At 45.5% G+C, this 23,470-nt stretch overlaps 1 protein-coding gene across 3 annotated transcripts in view; it reads right to left on the bottom strand.

Annotated features, from left to right (window-relative positions):
• The window catches only part of TEAD1 (TEA domain transcription factor 1), a 257,483-nt gene that overhangs the window by 161,739 nt on the left and 72,274 nt on the right, over positions 1 to 23,470 (bottom strand). For all 3 annotated transcript variants that reach the window (XM_065882846.1, XM_065882844.1, XM_065882845.1), the window contains exon 2: positions 10,863 to 11,118. In XM_065882846.1, the coding sequence (XP_065738918.1) occupies positions 10,863 to 11,019 (157 nt within the window). In that variant the 5' untranslated portion in view covers positions 11,020 to 11,118. The remainder of the gene's footprint in view (positions 1 to 10,862; positions 11,119 to 23,470) is intronic.

Genomic DNA, 23,470 nt, shown 5'->3' with positions numbered 1-23,470 from the left:
CCTCTCACTGCTGTGGCCTCTCCCGCTGCGGAGCACAGGCTCCGGACGCGCAGGCTCAACGGCCATGGCTCACAGGCCCAGCCGCTCCGCGGCATGTGGGATCCTCCCAGATCGGGGCACGAACCCGCGCCCCCTGCATCGGCAGGTGGACGCTCAACCACTGCGCCACCAGGGAAGCCCTTTCCTACCTTTCTAATGTGCCATGAACAGAGGGGCTTAACCTAAGAAAAGTAGTATTTTTAGAATTCAGTTCAAAATACCTTCTCATACATAATTGCATTTTCTCTCAACATTGCTGAGAGGTATGGAGAAATATGTTCATTTCCTCGCCCCGTTCTACAGATGATGGCAACAAGGCATATAGATACATCACAAATAGGTATAGTTTTAGGGCAGCCAAAGAATTTGGGAGGAGGAAGGCAGAGAATGTTAGCAATTTCTTGTGACTCCAATGTTCCTTTTGCCAGACTGTTCTGCCACCTGCTCTTTACTAGGCCCATACCATTCATATCAATATCAAACTCTTCCCATTCATATCCATGGGGTCATGTCCTCCTCAAAGAAATCCCCCTGGGCTTCCCTGGTGGCCCAGTAATTGAGAGTCCGCCTGCCGATGCAGGGGACACGGGTTCGTGCCCCGGTCCGGGAATATCCCACATGCCGCGAGCGGCTGGGCCCGTGAGCCATGGCCGCTGAGCCTGCACGTCCGGAGCCTGTGCTCGGCAACGGGAGAGGCCACAACAGTGAGAGGCCCGCGTACTGCAAAAAAAAAAAAAAAAAAATCCCCCTACTAACTGGTTACTTTGGTAGGTTTATTTGCAAATTCACAGTTCACTACTGTGGACTTCAACGTCAATGTATTATTCAATCAATGCTGATGAGCCTCACCATGTCCTACTTCCGTGTCTCCAGTGGCCATCACCCACGTTCATATCAGTTGACCACATTTGCGGCCACACCTTGAAACTCGTCACTTGAAATCTCTCCACCTTTAACCTCAGATGCTTCCTCACCTGTGCATGACCGCAGCCTCCTGTCCCGCCACATCTCCTACGTGTGCACAGCCTCTGAGCAGCACATGTCACGACCTGCCGGCCCCTCCAGCTTCACCTTGTCCCTGTCCCTACCTAGACTGGTGCAAGCATGCACTCACTAGCACCTTGGTGTCTCAGGTCCCAAGCCTTAACGTTGTCAAAATATGGATAAACCAATAATCCCCTGGCAGAAAAAAAATATATATATATCACATAATAACACCAGTGGGTTCCCCCAAAAGTAACGTTCTCCGCCTTGTACAAAAATTAATTCAAAACAGATCATAGACTTAAATGTAAAACATAAAACCAGAAACCTTTCAGAACAAAACATAGGAGAAAATTTTCAGGATCCAGGGTTAGGCAATGAGTTCTTAGACTTGACACTAAAAGTACAATGCACAAAAAGGAAAATTAATCCATTGGATCTCATCAAAATTTAAAACTTTTACTCTGTGGAAGCCCATGTGAAGAAGATGGAAAGATAGGCTACAGACAAGGAGAACATATTTGAAAACCACATACCTGACAAGGAACTCATATCTAAAATAAAGAACTCCCAAAACTCAACAGTAAAAATATAAATAATCCAACTAAAAAAGGGACAAAAGACATGAACAGACATTTCACTGAAGAGAATATACAGATGGCAAATAAGCACATGAAAAGATGTTCCACATCATTAGTCATTAGGGAAATGCAATTTAAAACCACATGGGATATCACCACACACCTATCAGAATGGCTAAATCAAACAATAGTGATACCACCAAATGCTGGTGAAGATGCAGAGAACCTAGATTGCAAGTGAGAATGTAAAATGGTACAGCTGCTCTGAAGAACACTTGAGCAGTTTAAAACAAACAACAACAACAACAAAAAAACTGAAGGCACAACTACCATTTGACCCAGCAATGCATTTATCCCACTGAAATGAAAACTTACGTTCACACAAAAACCTGTATATAAATGGTCATAGCAGCTTTATTTGTAATAGCCAAAAACTAGAATCAACCCAGATACCCTTGAACAGGTGAGAGGGTAAGTACACTGTGGTACATACACACTAGGGAACCACTCAACAATCAAAGGAACAAACTACTGATACACACACAACCTGGATGAATCTCCAGGGAATTACGATGAATGCAAAAAAGCCAATCCCAAAAGGTTACATACAGTATGATTTCACTAGATAACATGTTTGAAACGACAACATTTTAGAAATAGAGAATAACTAATGGTTGCTAGGAGTTAGGGGAAGTCAGGGGAAGCAGGACAGCATTGGGTATGGTTATAAAAGGGCAACCCTGGGGATCCCTGTGGTGTTGGAACTGTTCTGTACCATTGAGGTGTGGATACACAAACCTACACAGGTGATAACACTGTACAGAACTTAATAAAACACACACACACACATACACACTCATTCACAAATGCGTACAAGTAGAACTGGGGAAATCTGAATAAGATCAGTGGATTATATCAACATTAATATCCTCATTATGATATTATACTACAGTTTTACAAAATGTAACCACTGGGGGGAAATGGCAAAGTGTACAAAGGATCTTCATATTATTTCTTACAATTGCATGTGCAAATTTCCATTAAAAGAAGGAAGTAATGTTCTCCAACTTCTCTCAGGCCCTCCTTCCACTGCTCAGCAATTCTTTTACTCACCCCCGTGCGTCCATATCCCATTCCCCCACAGTATCTCTACTAAGCTTGCTCTATTTTTCAAAAGCCCATAAGCCACCTCAGCTCACATGGCCTTACTTCTCATCTGAAGAAAGCAATCACTATGCCCTCCCTGGGCCCTCTACCTGGACCCTTCTCCTGCCATTATGCATCAGAGTAAAAGAAGCCCTACTCCTTTTAAAGTCTCTTCCTGGTTCTATTCCATCATATATATCCTCAATTACATATATTTTCTCCTCTACTAACCAAATGGCCAAGTGTCTACCCTGTCCTAAAATAAGTCTTCCTTTAACTTTTTATGCCCTTTAAGATACTACCTCATGGCTCTTCCTGTACATGGCAAATCTGGGCCATGGTAATGTTCCCTCTCTGTACACAGGGAGCATGAACTGAATAATGTAGCTCATTTCCTGTACCCAAAGTCTGTAAGGACTGTTTCAAATGTCAGTCTCATTCCCTCCTCATTTGTTTCTTTTACCAACTCTAAAAATGTGGCCCTGTCCTCTTGGACCCAGGCTGTAGCTTAGCCCAGTGGCTCTCAAACCTGGCTGATCACCCAAATTACTCAGGGAGCTTTTAAAAACACAGATTCCCAGACCACACTCTCAGAGATTCTGATTCAACTGGTTTGAGTCTGTTTTTGTTATGTCTCTTGTTTTAAGCTTCTCAAGTGCTTCTGCTGATGATGGTCAGATTTGGGAACCACTGATGGGTCTACCTTTTTCTTATAAAGGCAATCTTTTTACTCTCCCACAAACACAGACACTTCATTTAAAATCCATGCCCATTTCACCACAGTAGTACATGTGAGCCTGCGCATATCCCCCATTCTCATCCCTTCTCTGCTGATGAGCCCCCAAACTACCCCTGCAACTCCAAGCTGCCTGAGCTCCAAGCAGGAATTTCTGAACACCACAGATCACCCTCATCTGGATGGCCACCCAGTACACCTCCGGCACATAACAAAATTCAACTCCTCGTTCCTCTCCTCTCTACAAACTGCTTCTCATGTCTCCACTCCCCATCCATTTGATAGTCCCATCGTCCTCCCCACCACCCAGAAGCAGAACCCTGGAATCATCTTCAACTCTATCTTCTTTTTCACAAATCGCATCTGGTCAGCCAATCCTGTTGGTTCGACCTCTGAAACTTCTCTGCCAGCACTGTCAGTACCGAAGTTTAGGCTCAGCCTCTCCCACTGGCCTACTGCAATAGTCATCTAACTTCTCTTCGTGCCTTCAGAGTTGGCTTTGTCAAACCCAGGCTGAGTCACATCACCTCTCCTGAAAACATGCAATGGCTTCCCTCTGTCCCCAGGATGAGCGCCGGGCACCATGGCATGGCACTCGAGGCCCTCCACAATGCAGTGCCAGCCCACATTTCTAGGTTCATCTGCCATCCCCCTCCAGGATACACCCTCAATTCTAAGAGCACCAGAGCTGGGTCCTTTCAGGACTCTGTGCCTTTATCATGCTGCTCCCTTAGGCCTGAATGCCCTTCCCCTTCTCTCTCTCTCCCCACAGTAGCAAATGTGAACCTAGGCTTCAGAAATCCCTTGCAACAATTATATGCAACAATTCTATAACTGTGCACAAGCATGCGTTTTTTTGGAGAAGAGATCCACAACTGTCTATAGATTCTCAAACGGGGTCTGTAATCCAAAGTAAGTTTAAAAGCAAAAAAAAAAAAAAAACACTAAGTGGCCTTTTCCCATTGAAAGTTAGTTCACCTAAGTCTGCCTCTCAGACTCTGACTCTTCCAGCCTTTTGCATTTTCAAATATAGACCTGCGCATTCCCCAATCATAAACAATCGTACTTTCTACTGCCCTACCACTGAGCCGTATATCTCTCTAGTACAGAATATACTTCCTTCCATGTCAATATTGTAGTTAGTTGTCTTAACTGGCTTGTTGTATCAAGCTGACTTTCAAACGTCAACTCCACGACTTATTTACTGCGGCCTTGAGCAAGTAACTCGACCTTGGTGGGCCTCAGCTTCCTCAGCTATGGAACAGGGATAGTCACGGTAACCTACATCATTGGGTTGTTCTGAGGAATAAACAAGTCGACGCATTCTAAAGCAATGAGAAAGTGCCTAGCACACAGTTAAGTGGTCAAACAGGTCAGCTTTCTTAATTATTTTACATCTGTAGTCCCCCCTCACAGTCCAGGCACAGCACAGGCCCTCACTGAACGACTCCCGAATCCATGTCTTCCCGAATCCCAGCGCTCATCCATTGCCACAGAAAGCTGTTGAAAAGCATTAAGTTTCCAACTTGGTAATAATTTAACATTCTCTCTCTCATTTTTTTTTCGCCCTTATGACCAATTCTTGAGCCATCCTAATTAGCTATTTTTTACCTGGATTGCACAAGGGCTCACACCTTGTGCATAAACCTTTGTAGGTCAGACCCCCACTACGTTAAACTTCCCAGTCCAAACACTGATGACGTTGGCTTTGCTATTCTCACAGGAACCAAACTATTTCAAAATCCCCCATTACTCATGTGTTCTGAGGATCCCAGAATTAACCCTTGTTCTGCTGTTGTGCTTATGTGGGTAGAAATCCTTCCTACCTCTTGAACTAACATTTGCCAACACACAGAGCAAAAACCAGTATTTCTTCCTTCTCAGTCTAGGAAGACCATTAAATATACCAACACACCTCTCTCTCTCTCTCTCTCTCTCTCTCTCTCTCTCTCTTTTTTTTTCTGTTTTCTCCCTTTCTTTCTAGCCAGCTCCTCTCGGGGCTCAGAGGTTTACCTACTCACTTCTCTTTATTTTAAATAATAACTCACACATGCATATATTCAGCATACATCACTGATACCTTCTCTGTCCAGCGAGACAGGGTGAGGCCCCTGCCTTACGGAGCTTCTAGCCTGTTCTAAGGGCACAGCACTTTGTCCTTCACATTTCTAGCACATTCATTTGAAATAATATCCCAAATCACAGGTAAGACAGAAAGAGGAAACCAAAGATGCCACATGATGTTCAGACAGAGAAATGGGAAGAACAAGTTCAGGTCAGGCCCCAAGGCTCACTCTCCCAAGGCCTGGAGATCCTACAGGGCTCAGATTCTACAGCCATGTGCACATCAGGGCTGCTGGGGCCTCCACAGAGGTAGCCCACCTTCCTGGTCCCCATAGAAATGACGTGAAAATACCCCGTCTTCCAGAGAGACGACTCTGCACTGCCTTGCCCAGTTCTTCAGAGCAGGAGGAGCATGGGGACCTCAGATGTCAGCCGCTTTGTCTGCACTGATGAACTGGCGCACACCTGTGCCTGCTTGTGTGCACTCCTTCTGATGTCCCCTTGTCAGTTCTGCCACCACCTCACTGAAGCAGCCCCCTCTCTCCTCTATCTTGTACTTCTATGAAGTAAGCAAAAGAGGCAAGTCCGACTCCTGTGCTCCCCTGGTTGGGAGGGCTCAGGTCAGCAACTGGGGAAGACCAGCCAGGGAGGACTGGCCCAGCGATACCTTCCTCCTCAACTCTTCTATGCCTCACAACTCAGCTCTCTAGGGCTGACCAGTAGGCCTGGCAACCCAGTAAGAAAGTGGGGGCCCCCCTGGAGCTCTCCTAAGCAAGGACCCTGAAGATATCTGCTCACAAAAGGAGAAATCAATTGTCCAGCAATTGCTCTGCCCAAGTTGCCTGTAGGATCCTAGGGCACCAGAATCTTCCAGACATCTTTCTGGCCACCACCAAGGCCAGCCTTATGATCTAGGATCCTCCCCGCTGCGATATTTGAGAAGCTTTCTTCCTGCCAGCATTGGGCCAGGTGCCCTGGACACTGGTGGCCAAGAACAGGCTTCAAAAGGCTAAGTGGAAGGTGAACATCTTCAAAGGGGTCTCAGACTTCCCAGAAAGCTCTGGCACACAGCCCTAACCTCAGGTCAGTGCTTCCTGCAAATGAACTTGTGATGGCTCCATGAGGGTAGGGACTTGTCTGTCTGGCTTGCTGCTGTATCCCTGACAACCCTTAGTATGGGGCTGGCATACAGGTGGTACTCTCAATGCTGACTTGTTGAATTCACTTATAATGACCTCCAGCAAGGAAGGAATGAAAGCACAGTGGAAAGAGTCTGGGTTTGGGAGTCAGACAGAGCTGGTTTTGAAAGCATCCAGCTATACCATTTATACTGGTCATACACAAGCCACTTTATCCCTTTTAGACTCAGCTTCCTCATCTATAAGGTGGGAATCACAATACCCACCTCAAAATGTTGTTGTGAGCATGAGACGGAAGTTTTGTGTAAAGCCTTTAACCCAGCTATTGGCAGAGAGCACTTCTTTATTTTCACTCAGAGACACTGATTAACTCCCGCTGTATGCCAGACACTGTTCAAGCGTGGTAGGGGGATCCCAAGCCACGAGTTCATTGAATTCTTATAACAATCCTGTGAAGGAAGATCTATCTAAATCTCTCTTGCAGTTGAAGAAATGGAGGCACAGAGAGGAAAAGCAACTTGCCCGGAGTCTGATGTCTAGAAGAGGTAGGGCCAGGCCTCATATCAATTCCAAAGTTCAAAATTTAAGGCGCTACACTGCGTGTCTCTGAGGCAAGCAGCCAGTGAATGTTAGCTCCGGTCCCTGACTTGATTATGAGAGATATTTGACTACACTGCCTGACTAGTGTTTTCAAGTGCAATAGAAAACACATCCAGACATTCCCATGATTCACTGTTTTGTTCTGTCTTGTTTTAAGCTGTGACCTGCTCCTGTGAAATTCAATTCCAGACAACTCTGCTGATCAAGAACATCTCTGCCATCTTGTCCTCCTGCTATCTACTCCACAGCTATCTACCAGAGAAAGAGACACAGAGCGATGTAAAAATACGAAAAAGAAAGGACAAAGAAAACACAGAGAAGAGAGGGAGTGAGCTTGCAACCTCTTAAGAACAGTCAAAGAAGTCTCACCCTCCTTCTAATAATCCCTAAGAACAACTGCCTACCCATAGGGTACCGCAAGCAGAAATAATCTGGCCACGTGGAGACCAGCCACATAGAGGCTCGGCCTCTCCACTGACCCAGGTAGCATAGGGAAAATTAAGCCATCTTTTCTAATGGCCCAAACCTCAAAGTAAAGAGAGCTTTCCATTTTCCCCCTCTATAAGATTGCATTTGCCCCACTGACAACCACGGAGGAGACTTCATTACCAAAATAAATCAGCACTGCACTTGACCTTGCTTCTCCAAAGGCTCAGGATTAGTGACATCACAATACTCTACAGATGCTCAGAAATACCGGAATAACCCCCTCAAGTCAAAAACACTTGGTATCTCACTAGAAGGCATTAAATTTTGATTTTACTCCAGGAATCCAAAATGCTTTCAATGTTTTCATTTCCAAAATGCTTAAGAGAAAAAGCATGCTTTTAGGACCTTCAGAAACCTCGACTCCTGGTCTGGTTTGTGTCCTGATTCATGTGTGGTAAGATGGGGAACAGGCTGGAAGCCAAGGAACAGTAGCTCTGGTCCCACACTGCTCACATGACTCAATTCCCGAGGGGCTGGGGGCTCACCATGGAGGCTCCCAAATCAACCTTCTCTTACCCTCAAAGTTACAGGCAGGTCCCATGCAGCTCTCAGGCACCTGGGCTACTTTCTCTGAAGGGATCCAGTCTCCATTTCCCATAGCCCTGATAACCACCATGTTTCCCTTCCAAAGCAGCAGTACAAGCAAAGCTCCTCCACGCTGGCCAAAGAGAGGGAGTTGAAGGGAATGTTTTCTCTCCAAGGCAATGGCCTAGACATGGGGATGGCTTCAGGGCCGCTGCAGCAAATCCATCTCTTGCACCCCTAGCCAGGACACATGACCTTGCAGTTGTGATTCCTAACGCTACTCGCTCAAAATGACTGCCCAATTTTAAATCAGGTTGGTCACCAACACAGTCAATAAATGTAACGTGGATTTCAGGAAAAAAAGAATCTATGCGTCAAGAACACACGCTCCCAGGAAGCACTCAGAATCTGATTACTTCCAGTATTAAAGACACGCTCCACAACCAGCACCACATTTGTCAACAGACTGATCACTCTTACTGAAGTACAAGTCACAAAATCCAGCATCATACAATATATACGCCCCAAGGACCACAGATATCATCTACTTTACCCTCGTTTTGTACAGGGGAGAAAACTCAGACACACACCAAGGGTAGGATTGTTCAAGTTCACTGTGGGTAGACGGCTCAAATCCAAAGCTTCTCACAATTCTTTTTCCTAGTCTGCTGCCTTTGACCCCCAAATACCAACAAGAATTCTTTCACAAATTATTTTCACAAAAAAAATTAGTTCAATCTACCATGGCTGCCACCTAAAAAGTAAAATCAATGGAAAAAAACTGGAGTTGAAAAGAATAACTCCGGCTTTGAATTATGTTCTTATTCCTAGCCCAAAAACCTGCTTCCTAAAGGGACAGCTCCTTTCCCATATTCCCAGTGAGAAATGAAAGGCATCTTCCCACCAGCATGTCCAACACTACGCCAGTATTTTAGATTAAAACAATCTCTGGGTAAACAAATGGGTGTTGGTACAAGGTAGAATGGCCCGAAGCCACCTTCACTACTCCTAATAAAATCAGCTTCAAAGAAGGCTCAAAGATTAAAGTGCTTTTCTCTGCCTTTAAAATGGGGAAGTTGTATTTTTAGGTATGAAAACAAGACCCTGAAAGCAAATAGCCAGGCTGAGGAAGGGTAGCCCAGGAAAGAAACAAGCACACAGAAAATGGAAGGCCCTGAAACTTTCTACCCACAGCAGCTGAGATGTTTCATCTTGAGTCCATTTCACCAGACATGAAGAAGCTTCTTTGGCTACGAAGGATCACATGAGAACATAAAACAAATACTGAAGGTTTACGTTCCCTTTCTCTCCTGTGTGTGTGACCCGACTGGCCAAGGGAGAGAGACTCTAATGCTGCAGAAAGCAAAATTTTCCTTGTTTCCATTACATCATCCAAATTGGAGAGGGGTAGGGCAGGGTGGGGGGCACAGCTGGTGGCAGCTGCACCACCATCTGCTTTCTCCTCAGCAGTGGGTGCTAGTTTGAGCTGCAGCCTCCTACGGCTCCTGATAGAGGAGGTGTGGTATTAAAGGTACAACACCCTATTATGGAAAAGCTTTCAAATTATTTAGAAATAAATCACTCCCGTGATAAGTTAATAACCTCCGCTAGGCTGCTGAGCCGGTTCTCTTTGAGTTTAGGTTATTTGTTTGCATCTCTTTAGACTCAGCCACAGTGCAAACTGTCAACTTAACGTGCCCAATTAGACAAGCAGAATGTATATGCAACCACCTGCCATCTGCTTCCCAAAAGGTAAGCAGGCAGAAAGTACAGGTCAGCAGCTGGAAGCCTTTACAGCAGGTGCAGGGAAGGTCCAAACCCAGTGTGCAAGCCCCAGACTAGTGGATGGGTGCTTGCTGCCACCTTTGGCATCCCCAGCCATCTGGTCAACTGGTCTCATCCTCTTGGGTGCTCTTGGAGTTTTGAATGCACTGTGAGGGGTCCCCATGTGGAAAGGGAGACTGGTCAGAGTAGCCCGGGGGTCAGTGCCTTGTCTGGCCATTCAACTGCAAATTGGCAACAACGCAGCAAACTGGTGGTTCAAAGGTCTGATCAAGTCCCTGGGCATGTTTTATATGGCCTATACAGAGTTGTGTTTAAAAAAAAAAAAAAAAAATGTTGGCTTTTAAAAATGAGTACATTTCATATATAAACATCCACCTTGCTAGATTTGGCAGCACAAGGCCCCATTTCTACGGAGCTTCAGTCAGTTATCTGGAGCTAGGCAGCAGCACTTCCTTTTGATGGGGCGTGCATTCAGAAGAATTAGTCCCCACGTTTGGTGTCTGCATATGCCACTGCAACTACCTCTGCTCCTATCTGGTCCTTGAGAGCTTTTGATATGAAGAAGAAGAAGAAACTCCAGGGAATGATTTCCCAGTGGTCCTTCACTGACTCTCCTCTTCAGTTGAGATTCAGTCCCTTGGATGGCCAACTAAAATCGTACAAAGATCATTCAACCCAATACAAGGAATGGATCTCAGGAGAAGGCTAGCTACGTTGACCCCTTACCACAAAAGCAGGTTGCAGCATTTCAAAGGAGCATTTCAAATCACTTACCATACATCTTGCCTTCATCTGATAAGATGATTTTCCTCCTCCCACATGGTGGATAGATAGCCAAGGCTTCCTGAAAGCTCTGCTCAATGTCGGGGCTCCAGACCCCTTCTGCATCATTGTCAATGGGCTTATCTGCAGAGTCACTCATCCTTTCCATGTTTTCGGCAGGGCTCTCACTGCCGCTCCAGCTGCTGGGCTCAATTTTGGCGGTTGGATTTTCCAAGCCGAAGCCTGGAACCTTTTCAAGAAAATAAACCTAAGAGAGAAATCAAAAGATAGTATAAGGACACGGTAACCATCAACATACTGCTCTCACTGGTTCTACTGCAGACTTTTCAGTCACCAGCTTTGCTTGGAGAATAACTCCTAGGAGAGAATATGGAATTTTGAGATCCAAGTGTCTTTTGTTCCTATGTATCACGTTAGGAACAGAAAGAAAACAGCAGGCAGAAGCTGGATAATCTTCACAGATGAGAGGAAATTTTCATCTGAGAACAGTACTCACTCTGAATTGCAAGTTCACAATGAATCATGCAAAATTTGCTAAGTACCTACTATCTACCAGGAGCACTTTGCTCGATGATAATCAAATCTCCAGAGCAGAACAAGTTGTTTAAAAGAAAATAAAGTAAAACAAAAGGCATCTACCTCACTGTGGCAATTAGCACGATAACTCTAAAATGTCAAACCATCCGAGAATTTGTCACTGGGATCACCAAGAAGCAAGATGGCGGCAGAATGGCAGACAGAAGGAGGGACATTATTTTATCACAAATACTCATTCTACAAACAGCAATGCCAGCAGACCTGGACCTGCTATTCTATAGCATTTATCGCAGGGCTTTTTACACTGTACAAGTCAGGTCACTTTGCCACTCTCAGCTTCTAGATTGTAACCCTGAAGCTGGAACCAAGTTGTCCCCAATTCCTTCCTTCCCTGCAACAACTGCAAGCGGCCAGCACATCTGAAGAAATGTTTCACACCCACATGAGGCACTTCATCTGGTAGCCTCCTTGGAATTCCTGATCACAGGAAAACTGTGGGGGAGGCTTTCGTTTATTTTTCTGTAGCACTAAAGATTACAGAACCAAAAGAAATCTTTCTCAAAGATTTATTCTCCTTAAATTATGCATGTAACCTATGGTCATTCCAAACAAATGTCAAAGTGGCACAAACACCAATGTGAAAATGATCTAATCCAGTACCCCTTGCTGTCTGCACACCAACATATCAATATGCCTTTGTTGAAAAGGCATCAGGTCATTTATTCAAAGCCTTCCCCAAAAGGGGGATAAGAATTCCTCCTGGGGATTGACTGGAAGAGGGGAGGCGCAGGGCCTGGGTAGGGAGAGCTTAGAGCGACCACCATTCCACCCCCTTCCGCCGCCTCAAGTCCATGCAACATTACAACAAAGGCGGCCAGGAGGGAAGCAGATGTGGGCAGCCCTACTAGGTACCAGGCACTGCTCTGTATCCCAGGGCAGTCACCTCTGAGAGCCAGCACCTCTGAGAGCCAGCCCTTTCCTTCTCTCTCCCAACTGAACCCTTTTCCCCTGCCTTCCCCCGCTGTGTATATCTACAGATCCCAGGTGCAGAAAGTCTGAGGCACAGGAACATTACACAATAAATGGTATAACCAACGTGTGCTTTTGGCTCCGTATCCTGACAGCTCTTTAGATTTGGCAGCACCTGGATAAAGGAAACCCTCAGGTTATCTGCCTTTGAACGCTGCCACTGATCCATCTTTCAAAGAACTTGTCAGCAAAATATTTACTACTTCTTACCAACACATGTACACTGACACAGGACTTTAAAAACTGCCAAATGTTAAAGATATAAATTATGCCACAAGAAAGGGTTTTGGGACTGACCCCCAGGTGAACTCTACAATGCCTGCAGTGTGGGCCTTTGAATTCTCAAATTATTACATTTTTTTTCTTGGTTGGGATCTAAGAGTCTTATAAAATCCAAGCTGAACTGCATGCTACCCTAGAGTCTAGCTCCAAAGAGGTTTATTAGAGAAATTATAAGAACATGTGTGAACTCTTTGAGCGGTGACTAGCCGTTCACCTTCTCCCTCTCCACCTTACCCCAAAACTAAACAAAACAAGACGAACAAAACCAGACACATACAAAAACACAGGCCAATTCCTCAGCTCCAGGCAGCTCACAGCAGTAAGACTTCACTCCAGAGAGCCACATTTTAAGATTAAACTGTGTCCAGCGCTCAACCACTATGGTAGAGGGATGGAATCCAGGGGACCAGGGGAACTTTATTTGACTAAAAAAAAAACATTACCATATAATTGAAAGCCTCAGAGTCTCCAGACCAAAACACAACAACCCTAATTCAATAGCTGAGGTCCCCTCTGACACATCTCATTAACTGGTCAGTCTATGCATGAACATCACCAATAACAATAACAAAGAACCCACTACCTTCCCAGTATCACCTCCTTTGTACTAACATGTTGAAATTCTTCCATCTATTAGGCTAAAACCCATCTCCTGGTTAACTTCTAATCATTCAGCCTTGAGGTTTATCCATGCCTTGGGGAAGCAAATCTCCCCGAAGACACCCATTTAGGTATGACCAGAGCAGCCCCCAGTCTCCTGACCATGTTTCCAGACTAGACACAATTCACATCATCCCTCTTGCCCAGCCCAGTTTGTCACAATCTTCAATAAATGACACTCAGAGGTGGACTTAGGACCCATAAAACTTCTAAGCTCCCACCCTCCAAGTGCTGTTCCTGAATCCCGACTCTTGATCAATTGGGTTAGGAGCTAAAATCAGGAATTTATATCTATTCTATTAAATTCCATTATTTTTAGCCTTGGCCAGTGGCTCAAAACTGGTAAGATCTTTCTGAATCATAACTGCCAAGCTTAATGTCCTCAGACACCAAACAACTTCTGAAGGTGTTACACACGGGGAGGGTGTTAGACCTGCTTTGTAGAAGTTCCAAAGAAGATTATGGCTCAACATAAGGGAAAATTTCCTGTTAGTTCAACAAGTGGTAGATGGCCTCATAAGACAGGCAGCAGAGTCTTGCAGACAACCCCTTCAAGTTACCTCTAAAGCTAAGGGTCACAACTCCTTGGCTGTTGGGGAATGCAATATTAACTAGCATCGATTGATCCATCCACTTAGGAAGCATAGGCGCTTCTCTAAATGCTCACATGTTTTTATTCATTTATTGCAAAGGGAAGAAGAACTCCGTGTCCAGGCTCTTGCACTTGGTGAACTGGAGCTCAGCAGGATGGAATTACCTACTCTGGACAAGGGCCAGGACACAGCCCCAGAAGCTACCAGATACATAATCCACAGACTTCTACAGGCCCTTGGTTTTACAACCCAATTGTAAGATGAGGCCTTGTATGGGCAGAGTTTCCAATCACAAGACTAGGACTGGCTGAGAGAAGCTCCCTGTACTGGATACCAAATTCCATCCCTCAGTTCCCTTCCAGCCCAGCTCAAAATCCACCTCATTCTGGAAACCATCCTTGTATCTAGTGGCTCTGAGAGAATCAGCCACACATTAGGAGCATCCGAAAAACGTGTGGAATTAGTTAACTACCACCCGATCTACCTGGCTTCTGAACATACAATGACAAGCACCTGCTTATTACCAACAATAAGATCTAATCAAGTGATATACGCATAGAGTATCTGTGCCTGCAGAGCTGATGTCCTGGCCTCCTCATACACCCTTTGAGCAACGGAGCCAACTTTCACTCACTTCAGTAAATGAAGAACATAGTATTGTGGGGCAGAGGGGGTGGAGGGGGCAGCGGGGGTGGGGTGTATGGTATTAAGATTCAAACTGATCTGGATTCCAAACCTGTCTCACCCATTAGCCACGCAGCCTAGACTAAATTAGGTAATCTCTAGAGGCTCAGGTTTTAATTTATATAAAATGAAAATAATAAATTAAATGCAACCCCAGTGCAGAAAAATCATTAAGTAGTGGAGGGACTCTACCCCATGGAGTTCGCATAAAGATTTAGTGAGATAATGAATGAAGGTGCTCTATCATCTGAAAAACCATGAACAGATGATGTTTTCAAGTCCATCATCTCTAGACAGTGGTATGGACCTTGTGATGCTCAAACACCTACTGATAATGGGATGGTAAAGAAATGAAGGAGCTTCCCTAATGGCTCCCTTTGGGAAATAAGTTTGAAGGATCCTCTTCCTTAAGGTCTTCAGATGCCTAAATGGAAAATTTTAATTGGTAACAAACGCCTGCACTTATAATGCACACAATCAATAGTTTTCATATTCTTCTGGGAAGTTTCGTTGAGGGGAATAACCCTAAATCTAAACGAATGCCTAAAACAAAAGAGAGAAGGGAAAATGTTTTTGGTTGAAAATGTACTATATATCACGTAGCCCCCATGTGCCTCAGTTTCCATCATTAACACTTTTCTAAAACCTTCTTTTTTCCTGAAACTCTTCCCAGCCACACTGGAATAAACTCCAAAAAGAAATGTTACCAGTGACCCAAACATTCCTGCTAATAGCCACACTGCCTAAATGAATCATTCTTTCAGGATTACCCACTTACATTTCAAGACAGGTAACATAAGCACATTGGAATGACATCTTATATGATGAACATTATACATATATATGTGTTTGTGTGTGTGTGTGTGTGTGTGTGTGTGTGTATATATACATACATACACACACACATACATATATATAGTATTCAACCAGTACATATTTTGATTTAAAAGTCTAGGGGAAGAAGGAGGTTAGACGGTCAATGCAGGTGCTTCTAACACCAACTCTATCCAAGGGACATATGCACAAGGGGTATGACACAGGACACAGGAATCGCTGCTCCTTTTATATTAATTCCTGTGGGTCTCTCGTAATGTAAGCATCTCACCCACTTACTGGTGATTTAAGAGCTCTTAAATAAAAGTATTAGTTTTAACTAACCCTCATGATTAGGGAAATGTCACTGAACGTGAGGATCTAAAAAAAAAAAATCCATAAAGCTTATATTAGCCAATATCTTCATACTCTGTGAGGCAACAAGAAAAGAGGTGGACTGGAAGTTAGGACTCTGCCTCTACCCGAGTAACCCTGGACCACACAGTATCCGCCATGTGCCTCAGTTTCCACCGTTAACACTGAAGGAAACCAACTTCATCATTCATCGCCTGTGTTTCCAAAGACTACCTATAAGAGATCTTAGATTAAGTTGGTTTGTTATCACTCCCCCCATCCACATCCCAATGTCCTTGACGGCAAGGACTACTACAGTCACCATAGGTATCCCCTGTGCTAGCACAGTACTTGGCATAATAAATATTCAAAGAAAGAAAAAATGAACCAACAACCAAATGATGTGAACATTCTTTGATAACAACATGACTGAACTTATCACCCAAGCTTTCCATGAGAAGGGTCAGAGTTTCAGCTCCTTTCCCATTCCTCAGCCTGACTTTGGCCAAGGTTCTAATGAATAATAAGAGCCCCAAAGGAAATCAGCAAACCAAGAAGATGTAAGAGGACAGACTTATGCCAAGCACAGTTTGGATAACCACGAGTTAGCTGTCTGATTCAACTTCTTATTTATTAATCACGACTACAGACAACCAAGAGCCCTTTGTGTTAAAGGGACAAATATGGTTTGGGTCTTCTAGGACAGGGGTCCCCAACCCCCGGGCCGCATACCAGTACCAGTCCACAGCCTGTTAGGAACTGGGCCACATAGCAGGAGGTGAGCAGCCAGCGAGAGAGCAAAGCTTCATCTGCCACTCCCCACTGCTCCCCATCGCTCGCATTACCGCCTAAACCATCACTGCCCCACCTCGGTCCGTGGAAAAACTGTCTTCCACGAAACCGGTCCCTAATGCCGAAAAGGTTGGGGACTGCTGACCTACAGGATCGTATTTAGTAACTGCACTGCCCTCACTGGGTATTATTCCTACCTTATGAGGTCCAGAGGCCTAAATAAGTTGACTGAAGTCACATATGCTTAATAGTCATTGCTCCAGATAGAATGCACATTCCATGGGAATACTGGACTCAAACTACATCCTCACTAGACAGTGAGCTGGAGGCTGGATTCGAAAGGGAGAGAATGTGGGCAGTGCTGAATTCTCAGCTCTGTCCACAAATGACACCATGAAGCACAGTCTAATGAATTCCTAATGAATAGTTATGATACTGACTCACCTCCCTGGGTACTTGGGAGGAATGTCAGACACTAGTGACGGTTCATCGCTTTTGCATATGTAAATGCGGAGAGCTGTTATTTTCCTACCATTTCAGACGCTAGCCAAACTTGCTAACAAGTGGCCTGAGAAATACAGGTGAGGATCGGCAGCCTGGTTTTGAAGGCAGTCTCCAGAGAGTCGGAACGTCTGCTGTGTAGTCAGTATCAGCCAGTGAGCCTTAGTGTCATACACTCCAATTGCCAATAGGTTCCCTCTAATTTCAGCAGGAAGGAGCAGATAATTACACCTTCTCATTTCTGAAAATCACTTCTATATCAACAGGATCCATCAACAAGCCAATACCTCTTCACCAAGACCCCGATGCTGAGCACCCCATCAGAGGTCTTAGCGTTACCCTCCTGAGATTCCCTGATTAATTCTCCGCTTCATCAGCTCCAAGTACTTGCCCAGGTGACAGCTCGAGAAAGGCTCTGACTGATTTCATGCCATGCGGTTCTGTATTACCAGCCTTTGAGGGAATCACCTTCCCCATCCCCTTAATGAATGTGTTAGCCATTAGAACAGAAATTCCTGTCTCTTCCTTTCCTCTTCACCACCACCAGGCAAGCTTAATCACTGCTCTCCATCAGTAGGCTCCTTCAAAGAGACAAGGCCATATACACTCAGGTCCAGGCAATCTATGCCATCTGACCATTCCAAGAGAAGACTTGCTATCAAGAACAGTGCACCTGTAAGGGGAGCGTAAGCTGGATGACATGACCGGTAGCCCAAGTCATGGATCCCTGGAAGGTGGGTTGTTTAACCTTGGGAAACACGTTTCAAAGCCAGAAACAGAAGCTTCTTTAATGCTCTAAGAGGGGAAAAAAGAAAAAAATGCCACAAGAGTTAGCAGTAAGTAGCATTTCAAAAGGAACATTCCTAAGCCCTTTCCCAGGAATAACAAAGAAAACCCCCAAACTAACTCCTCCATTCCAAAAGGTCTGTAGAGTGAACACACATTTCAAGTAGACTCACCAATCCTAATGCTTTTAAACAAAGAAAACAAATACCAGGAAAAAAATACTCCTTAGTCACTAAGTCACGGGTAATGTTACTTTCTTAGGTGGTGAGATTCACCATCAGACTATCATGATGCCTCAGAATTTTACATGACAACGAGTACAAACTAAAAATCAAAAGTAGACAGCTCATACTTTATTTTACTTTTTTAAAATTTATTTATTTTTGGCTGTCTTCATTGCTGCGCGCAGGCTCTCCCCAGTCGCGGGGAGCGGGGCCCACTCTTCATTGCAGTGCATGAGCTTTATTGTGGTGGCTTCTCTTGTTGCGGAGCACGGGCTCTAGGCGTGCGGGCTTCAGTAGTTGTGGCACTCAGGCTCATAGTCGTGGCTCGCGGGCTCTAGAGCCAAGGCTCAGTAGTTGTGGCACATGGGCTTAGTTGCTCCACGGCATGTGGGATCCTCCCAGACCAGGGCTTGAACCTGTGTACCCTGTGCTGGCAGGTGTATTCCTAACCACTGTGCCACCAGGGAAGCCCCAGTTTTACTTTTTTTATTTTTTATTTTTGGCCACACTGTGCGGCACGTAGGATCTTAGTTCCCCAACCAGGGATCGAACCTGTGCCCCCTAGAGTAGAAGCACGGCGTCTTAACTACTGGACCACCAGGGACATCCTGACAGTTCATATTTTAAAAGCTACCAGCACATCAGATAAACACATGCTGCATTTGGTCAGACCCTAAGACAAGCATTGCAAAAGAGTCCATCTCAGCCCCAGGCCAGAAGGAATGCCAAACAAATGGGCCTCATGCAATCAAGGTGCTGTTCCCTAGGTGGCAAGTCTATAGGCACATGGGTGGGGAGACATGGGGTGGGGGGTTTGTTGTAAGAAGGCACCATCCTTCTTACAAAAGCTGGTGGAGACTCACTCAATGTTACACAGCTCATTGCCGGCCAACTTAATGATGTGTTGGCTCTGGACTGACTCCAAGTCCCAGCAGCTGACCTGCCCAGATGCGGCTCCTTTGGCTGATGTGGAATCCTAATTCTGCTGCATTAGGAGTGGCCCTCTCCACTCTACACAGAGAAACGGTCCTGGGCTGCCTTCTCCAGTTTCTATGATTTAGGATGCTTCCCCCATTCTGGCCATGCCTCCGTCTACCCTGGATTATTACACAGCATGCTGGGTGAAAGCAGCAACAGGTAAATCCAGGGCTGACTTCTGCTTGGGTCATAAGCCAATCGACAAGGAAAACTGGAAAAAGATGGCATTTGAAAGTGCTGAACTGTGAGGACCAAGCTCTGCTCAGGGTCTTCAACTGGGTACAGTGGCATTCAAATGCTCTCTAAAGACCCAATGGATCCATGTGACTATCATCATCACCGCATCAGAGAATCCAAAATTTAGGCTCCAACGTGCCCAGAAGGAAAAAACTCCTCTTTCCTGCCAACTTAGGGTAACCAAGAACACAATACACGGCGACAAATGTTGTTCCTTTCCATCCTCTCAACCATCACAAATCATATGTTTACATTTTTGTGTGAGTGTTGGTCTGGCCCATCTTACTTTAAATACCCATTTCTAATGCATCTGATCATAGAGATACTGATCCCATATCATACATGAGTATTTTCTGAGTCCCAACACATGATCATCAAACTCCTTGGGAGCAGAAACAGAGCTTGTGTGACCTCTAGGACCGAGGGCAGTGGCATGTAGCATTAGGACACTGGATAAAAAAGAGGGACAGACTGAACAGCAGGTAGAACTATCTGTTCCAGTCCCATAGTGATTCCACAGTTATCTGAGAGAAAGTGTATTCCAGGAGCTCCGGATAAACTGCTTTTATTGAATTATGCTTTTACGTGATACCATCAGCATACCCAGAAACATCCCATGAATTAGTCACTGAATGTACTCCAAGAAGTTGAGTATGTCCTTCATCACATTACACAGATTGCTCTTTACAAAGGTCCCAATGGAAAGTTCAATAACCAACAAAACACCACGTGTTTTTCACCTCGTGTTCACCCGACTAGGCTTCCTCACTCGCTGCCAAAGAGCACTAAGCCCCACTGGCAGGCCCCTCAGACAGAGCACGGTGGTTACATGGTCGGCAAGCTTGGTTTCATTCCCAAACCCGCTTTTTGAGGTCCCTGCCTCAATCCTCTTCTTTTTCTTCCTTCGTCCCCTGCTTCTTAATTTGTGCTCTTCTACAGCCTTGCAAGCTGCCTTAAATTCACTCTGAAACAGGACAGGGCGGAATCACGAAGGGGAAATAATTTCTGTTTTCTTTTTATTATCTGTTTCAATTCAATATGATAAAAGGTTTATTGAAACCCCCCACCCCAGGTCTCCCCACCCATGTGCCAGGCACTAGAGAGAGGAAATAAACATGCTCCCCTCCCTGCCCTCAAGGAGCACCCTTCCAGCAGGGAGACACAGAAGTAGGTTAATTATCCTTCAAGACTTCAAGCCACTCCCGCCATGTTCCTGCAGAAAGCACCTTCGCTCCCCAGGACAAATGAACCCTCTCACTCACTGCACAGGAATGATACGTCTCTGTGGCTGTCAACCCTGGGGGGTTGTGAGATCTTTAAGGCTTAGGTCCATGCCTTTAGTCATTTTCCTGTCCTTGGCATTTAATGAAGGTCTGGCACACAGTCAATGCTCCCCAAAAATAATGACCCAAAGGGTGCCTAAAATAATGAACCCACGGGTGAACAAATGAACAAGCGCATGAATATAATATGTCAAAAGAGGAATGAACTAAGTGCTGTTGGAGCACAGAAATAGGAGCTGATTCTGTCTCTCAGGTCAACAAGGGCCTCATGGGAGGTGATGCTTAGGCTGGTCTTGAAGTCTGAGCAGGACTTACGGGGCCAATTGAGAAAGCTCAGGGAGGCCTGTGCAGAGATGGGTATCTGTGAAGGGGATGTAGTGAAGAAAAGACAAAGCAAGAAAACAAAAGGTAAACTGAGCCAGACCACAAGGGGCCACACACACAGCAACAAAAAGTTTGGGTTGTTTCATTCAAAGGCAACAAGAAAACGCCAGCAATATCAGGAGTATGCAAGCAACTCCTAAAGGGGGGGGGGGGGGGGGGTGTGTGTTAGTGTATGTGTGTATTTGGGGGGATAAAGGATGAAGAACCGGCAATTTTACAAATTTGGAATCCAAATTGTTTAATCAAAAGCATTTTCAGGGCTTCGCTGGTGGTGCAGTGGTTGAGAATCTGCCTGCCAATGCAGGGGACACAGGTTCGAGCCCTGGTCTGGGAAGATCCCACATGCCGCGGAGCAACTAGGCCCGTGAGCCACAACTACTGAGCCTGCGCATCTGGAACCTGTGCTCCGCAACAAGAGAGGCCACAATAGTGAGAGGTCCGCGCACCGCGATGAAGAAGAGTGGCCCCCGCTTGCCACAACTAGAGAAAGCCCTCGCACAAAAACGAAGACCCAACACAGCCAAAAATAAATAAATAAACAAACCAATGAACCGACATTTTTTTAAAAAGCATTTTCAGTGTGGTGTGGTCCAAGACCAAAAGAGTCCTCTAGATAAATTCAAGTGTTACAATGTGGCTTATCCCTTAAGCGTTCCAAATTTATAAAGGCCTTTTAATGCACAAAAGGACAACGACCGTTTATACAGGTGTGCTTGTTTAAAGAGCCTAGAACCACAGGATTCACTCTGCTTGGTGCCCAGTTACTCAGCTCTTCCAATAAATGCTCTCAGAGTTGGTCGTGGAGGGTTCCACGTATTTCCCTGGTCCCTCGCTGATAGCGCGGTCATCCTGAACCCAATGTGGGGACTAGACTGCTATGCTTACACAGTGACACATGTGTGCACATGGCCAACGTGCAAATGGCAATGTGAGCAAGTGTATCAACAAACCAAAAATGTATGACACTGCTTGTTCACAAATGTCTACCCGTTCCCAGCGTCACTGATACAACTGAGTCCCCACCCCTCCAATGAGAAACATATCTGCCATTTAATGATGATACAGGGATAGAGCAGCTGCAAAACTGGTCTTACACTGAGAGGGATGCAAATTCAGGGGCCAATTAAAGCCTCACCCTCGCCCCCATCCCTGCCCTCCAAATGGAAAACCGGTCCTTCTTTTATACCCAGTGCAACTTCAGCAGGATAAAGAATCTTGGCAGGAAACTGGTTGAGGCAGAATAAGTATTGTTCCCCCTTAGACAATACACCAGTCATTCAAATTAACAAATATTACTTGAGCACCTACTGTGTGCACAACACCAGCTCTAAGCAGTCCATAAGCGCGTCAGGGCATGTGGTGGGGCAAGAACCCCAGGCAAAGAGAGGCATGGACAGAAAAGCTGAGGCACCCAACTCTGAAACCAGGCGAAACATCTGCTTCACTTCTGCAAGGCCCAAGGTGCTCCGAAGGAAAGCGGACTCTGGCCATGACACCTGCCACCGGACTCCTCCCTCCTCATCCCCAACGCTCCCCACCCTAGCAAATGAGGCAGTCGTATCAAGCAAAAAAGGCAAAAGGCCATAGCTTGATTCAATCAATATTTCTACACCTCCCCAGCACGCGCACACACGCACAAAGGAGGAGTGAGTCTCTTTAGAAAAAAAAATAATAATAAAGGGGAGAGATACGTATTTCCTTCCAGGATCTCTTCCTCCTGCAGATTCTCCTAACCCTGGTAGAGGAACAAGGAACTCCTCTCTCTAATCAAAATGCATTTCCAATCACAATTACACCATTTCCAATTACACCTGTGAACTGCCGCTAAAGCCCTCCCCCTCTCGGACATTCACGGTGTTGATGCCTGCTCAGTCCAAACGACTAATGAGGACTTTACTTACAGGGCGAGACTTGAGAGGCTAAAAGGCCCAAAGACAAAGCAAACAAACCCAAGCCCTCACAGACACACAGACCTGGCATACCGGGCACTGACACCTTCCAAGTTACGTTTCTATATTAAGGATCTGTCTCTAAAATCACCCAAGAAAATCCAAAAAGGATTTTCCAGGCCCTGGGTGAGGGAACCCAATCCCTCAGGCTCCCTCTGAGGGATTCTGCTCCTCAGAGAACCTCGCTGAATCAGCACCCAAAGGAGGGCCATCATCTCAGGCTTCTCCCATCCCTTCCCATGCAACTCGTCACCAAAAATGTCCACTCGGCCCCTCATCTCTCAACTGCATCCCTTCCACTCCTCTCCACCCCCACTAACTTTGCTCCCGTCTCACAGGCAGGACCTCTTCACACCTCTCTGAGCTGGGCTGTCCCCTATGTCCTCAAACACCACCACTACCAACAACCTAGTTCTGCCAGGTTCCTGACCCTGGGAAGTACACAGATGGCTTCTTAAAAATACAGATCTCAGCCCTGATGCCAGAAGTACTGAATCAGAATCTCCAGCTCAT

This window comes from Phocoena phocoena, chromosome 8 (genome assembly GCF_963924675.1).
Source record: "Phocoena phocoena chromosome 8, mPhoPho1.1, whole genome shotgun sequence".
In the NCBI taxonomy this organism is placed as follows: Eukaryota; Metazoa; Chordata; class Mammalia; order Artiodactyla; family Phocoenidae; genus Phocoena; species Phocoena phocoena.
The sequence above is the reverse complement of the archived record's forward strand: the minus strand, read 5'-3'. Positions and strand labels throughout refer to the sequence as shown.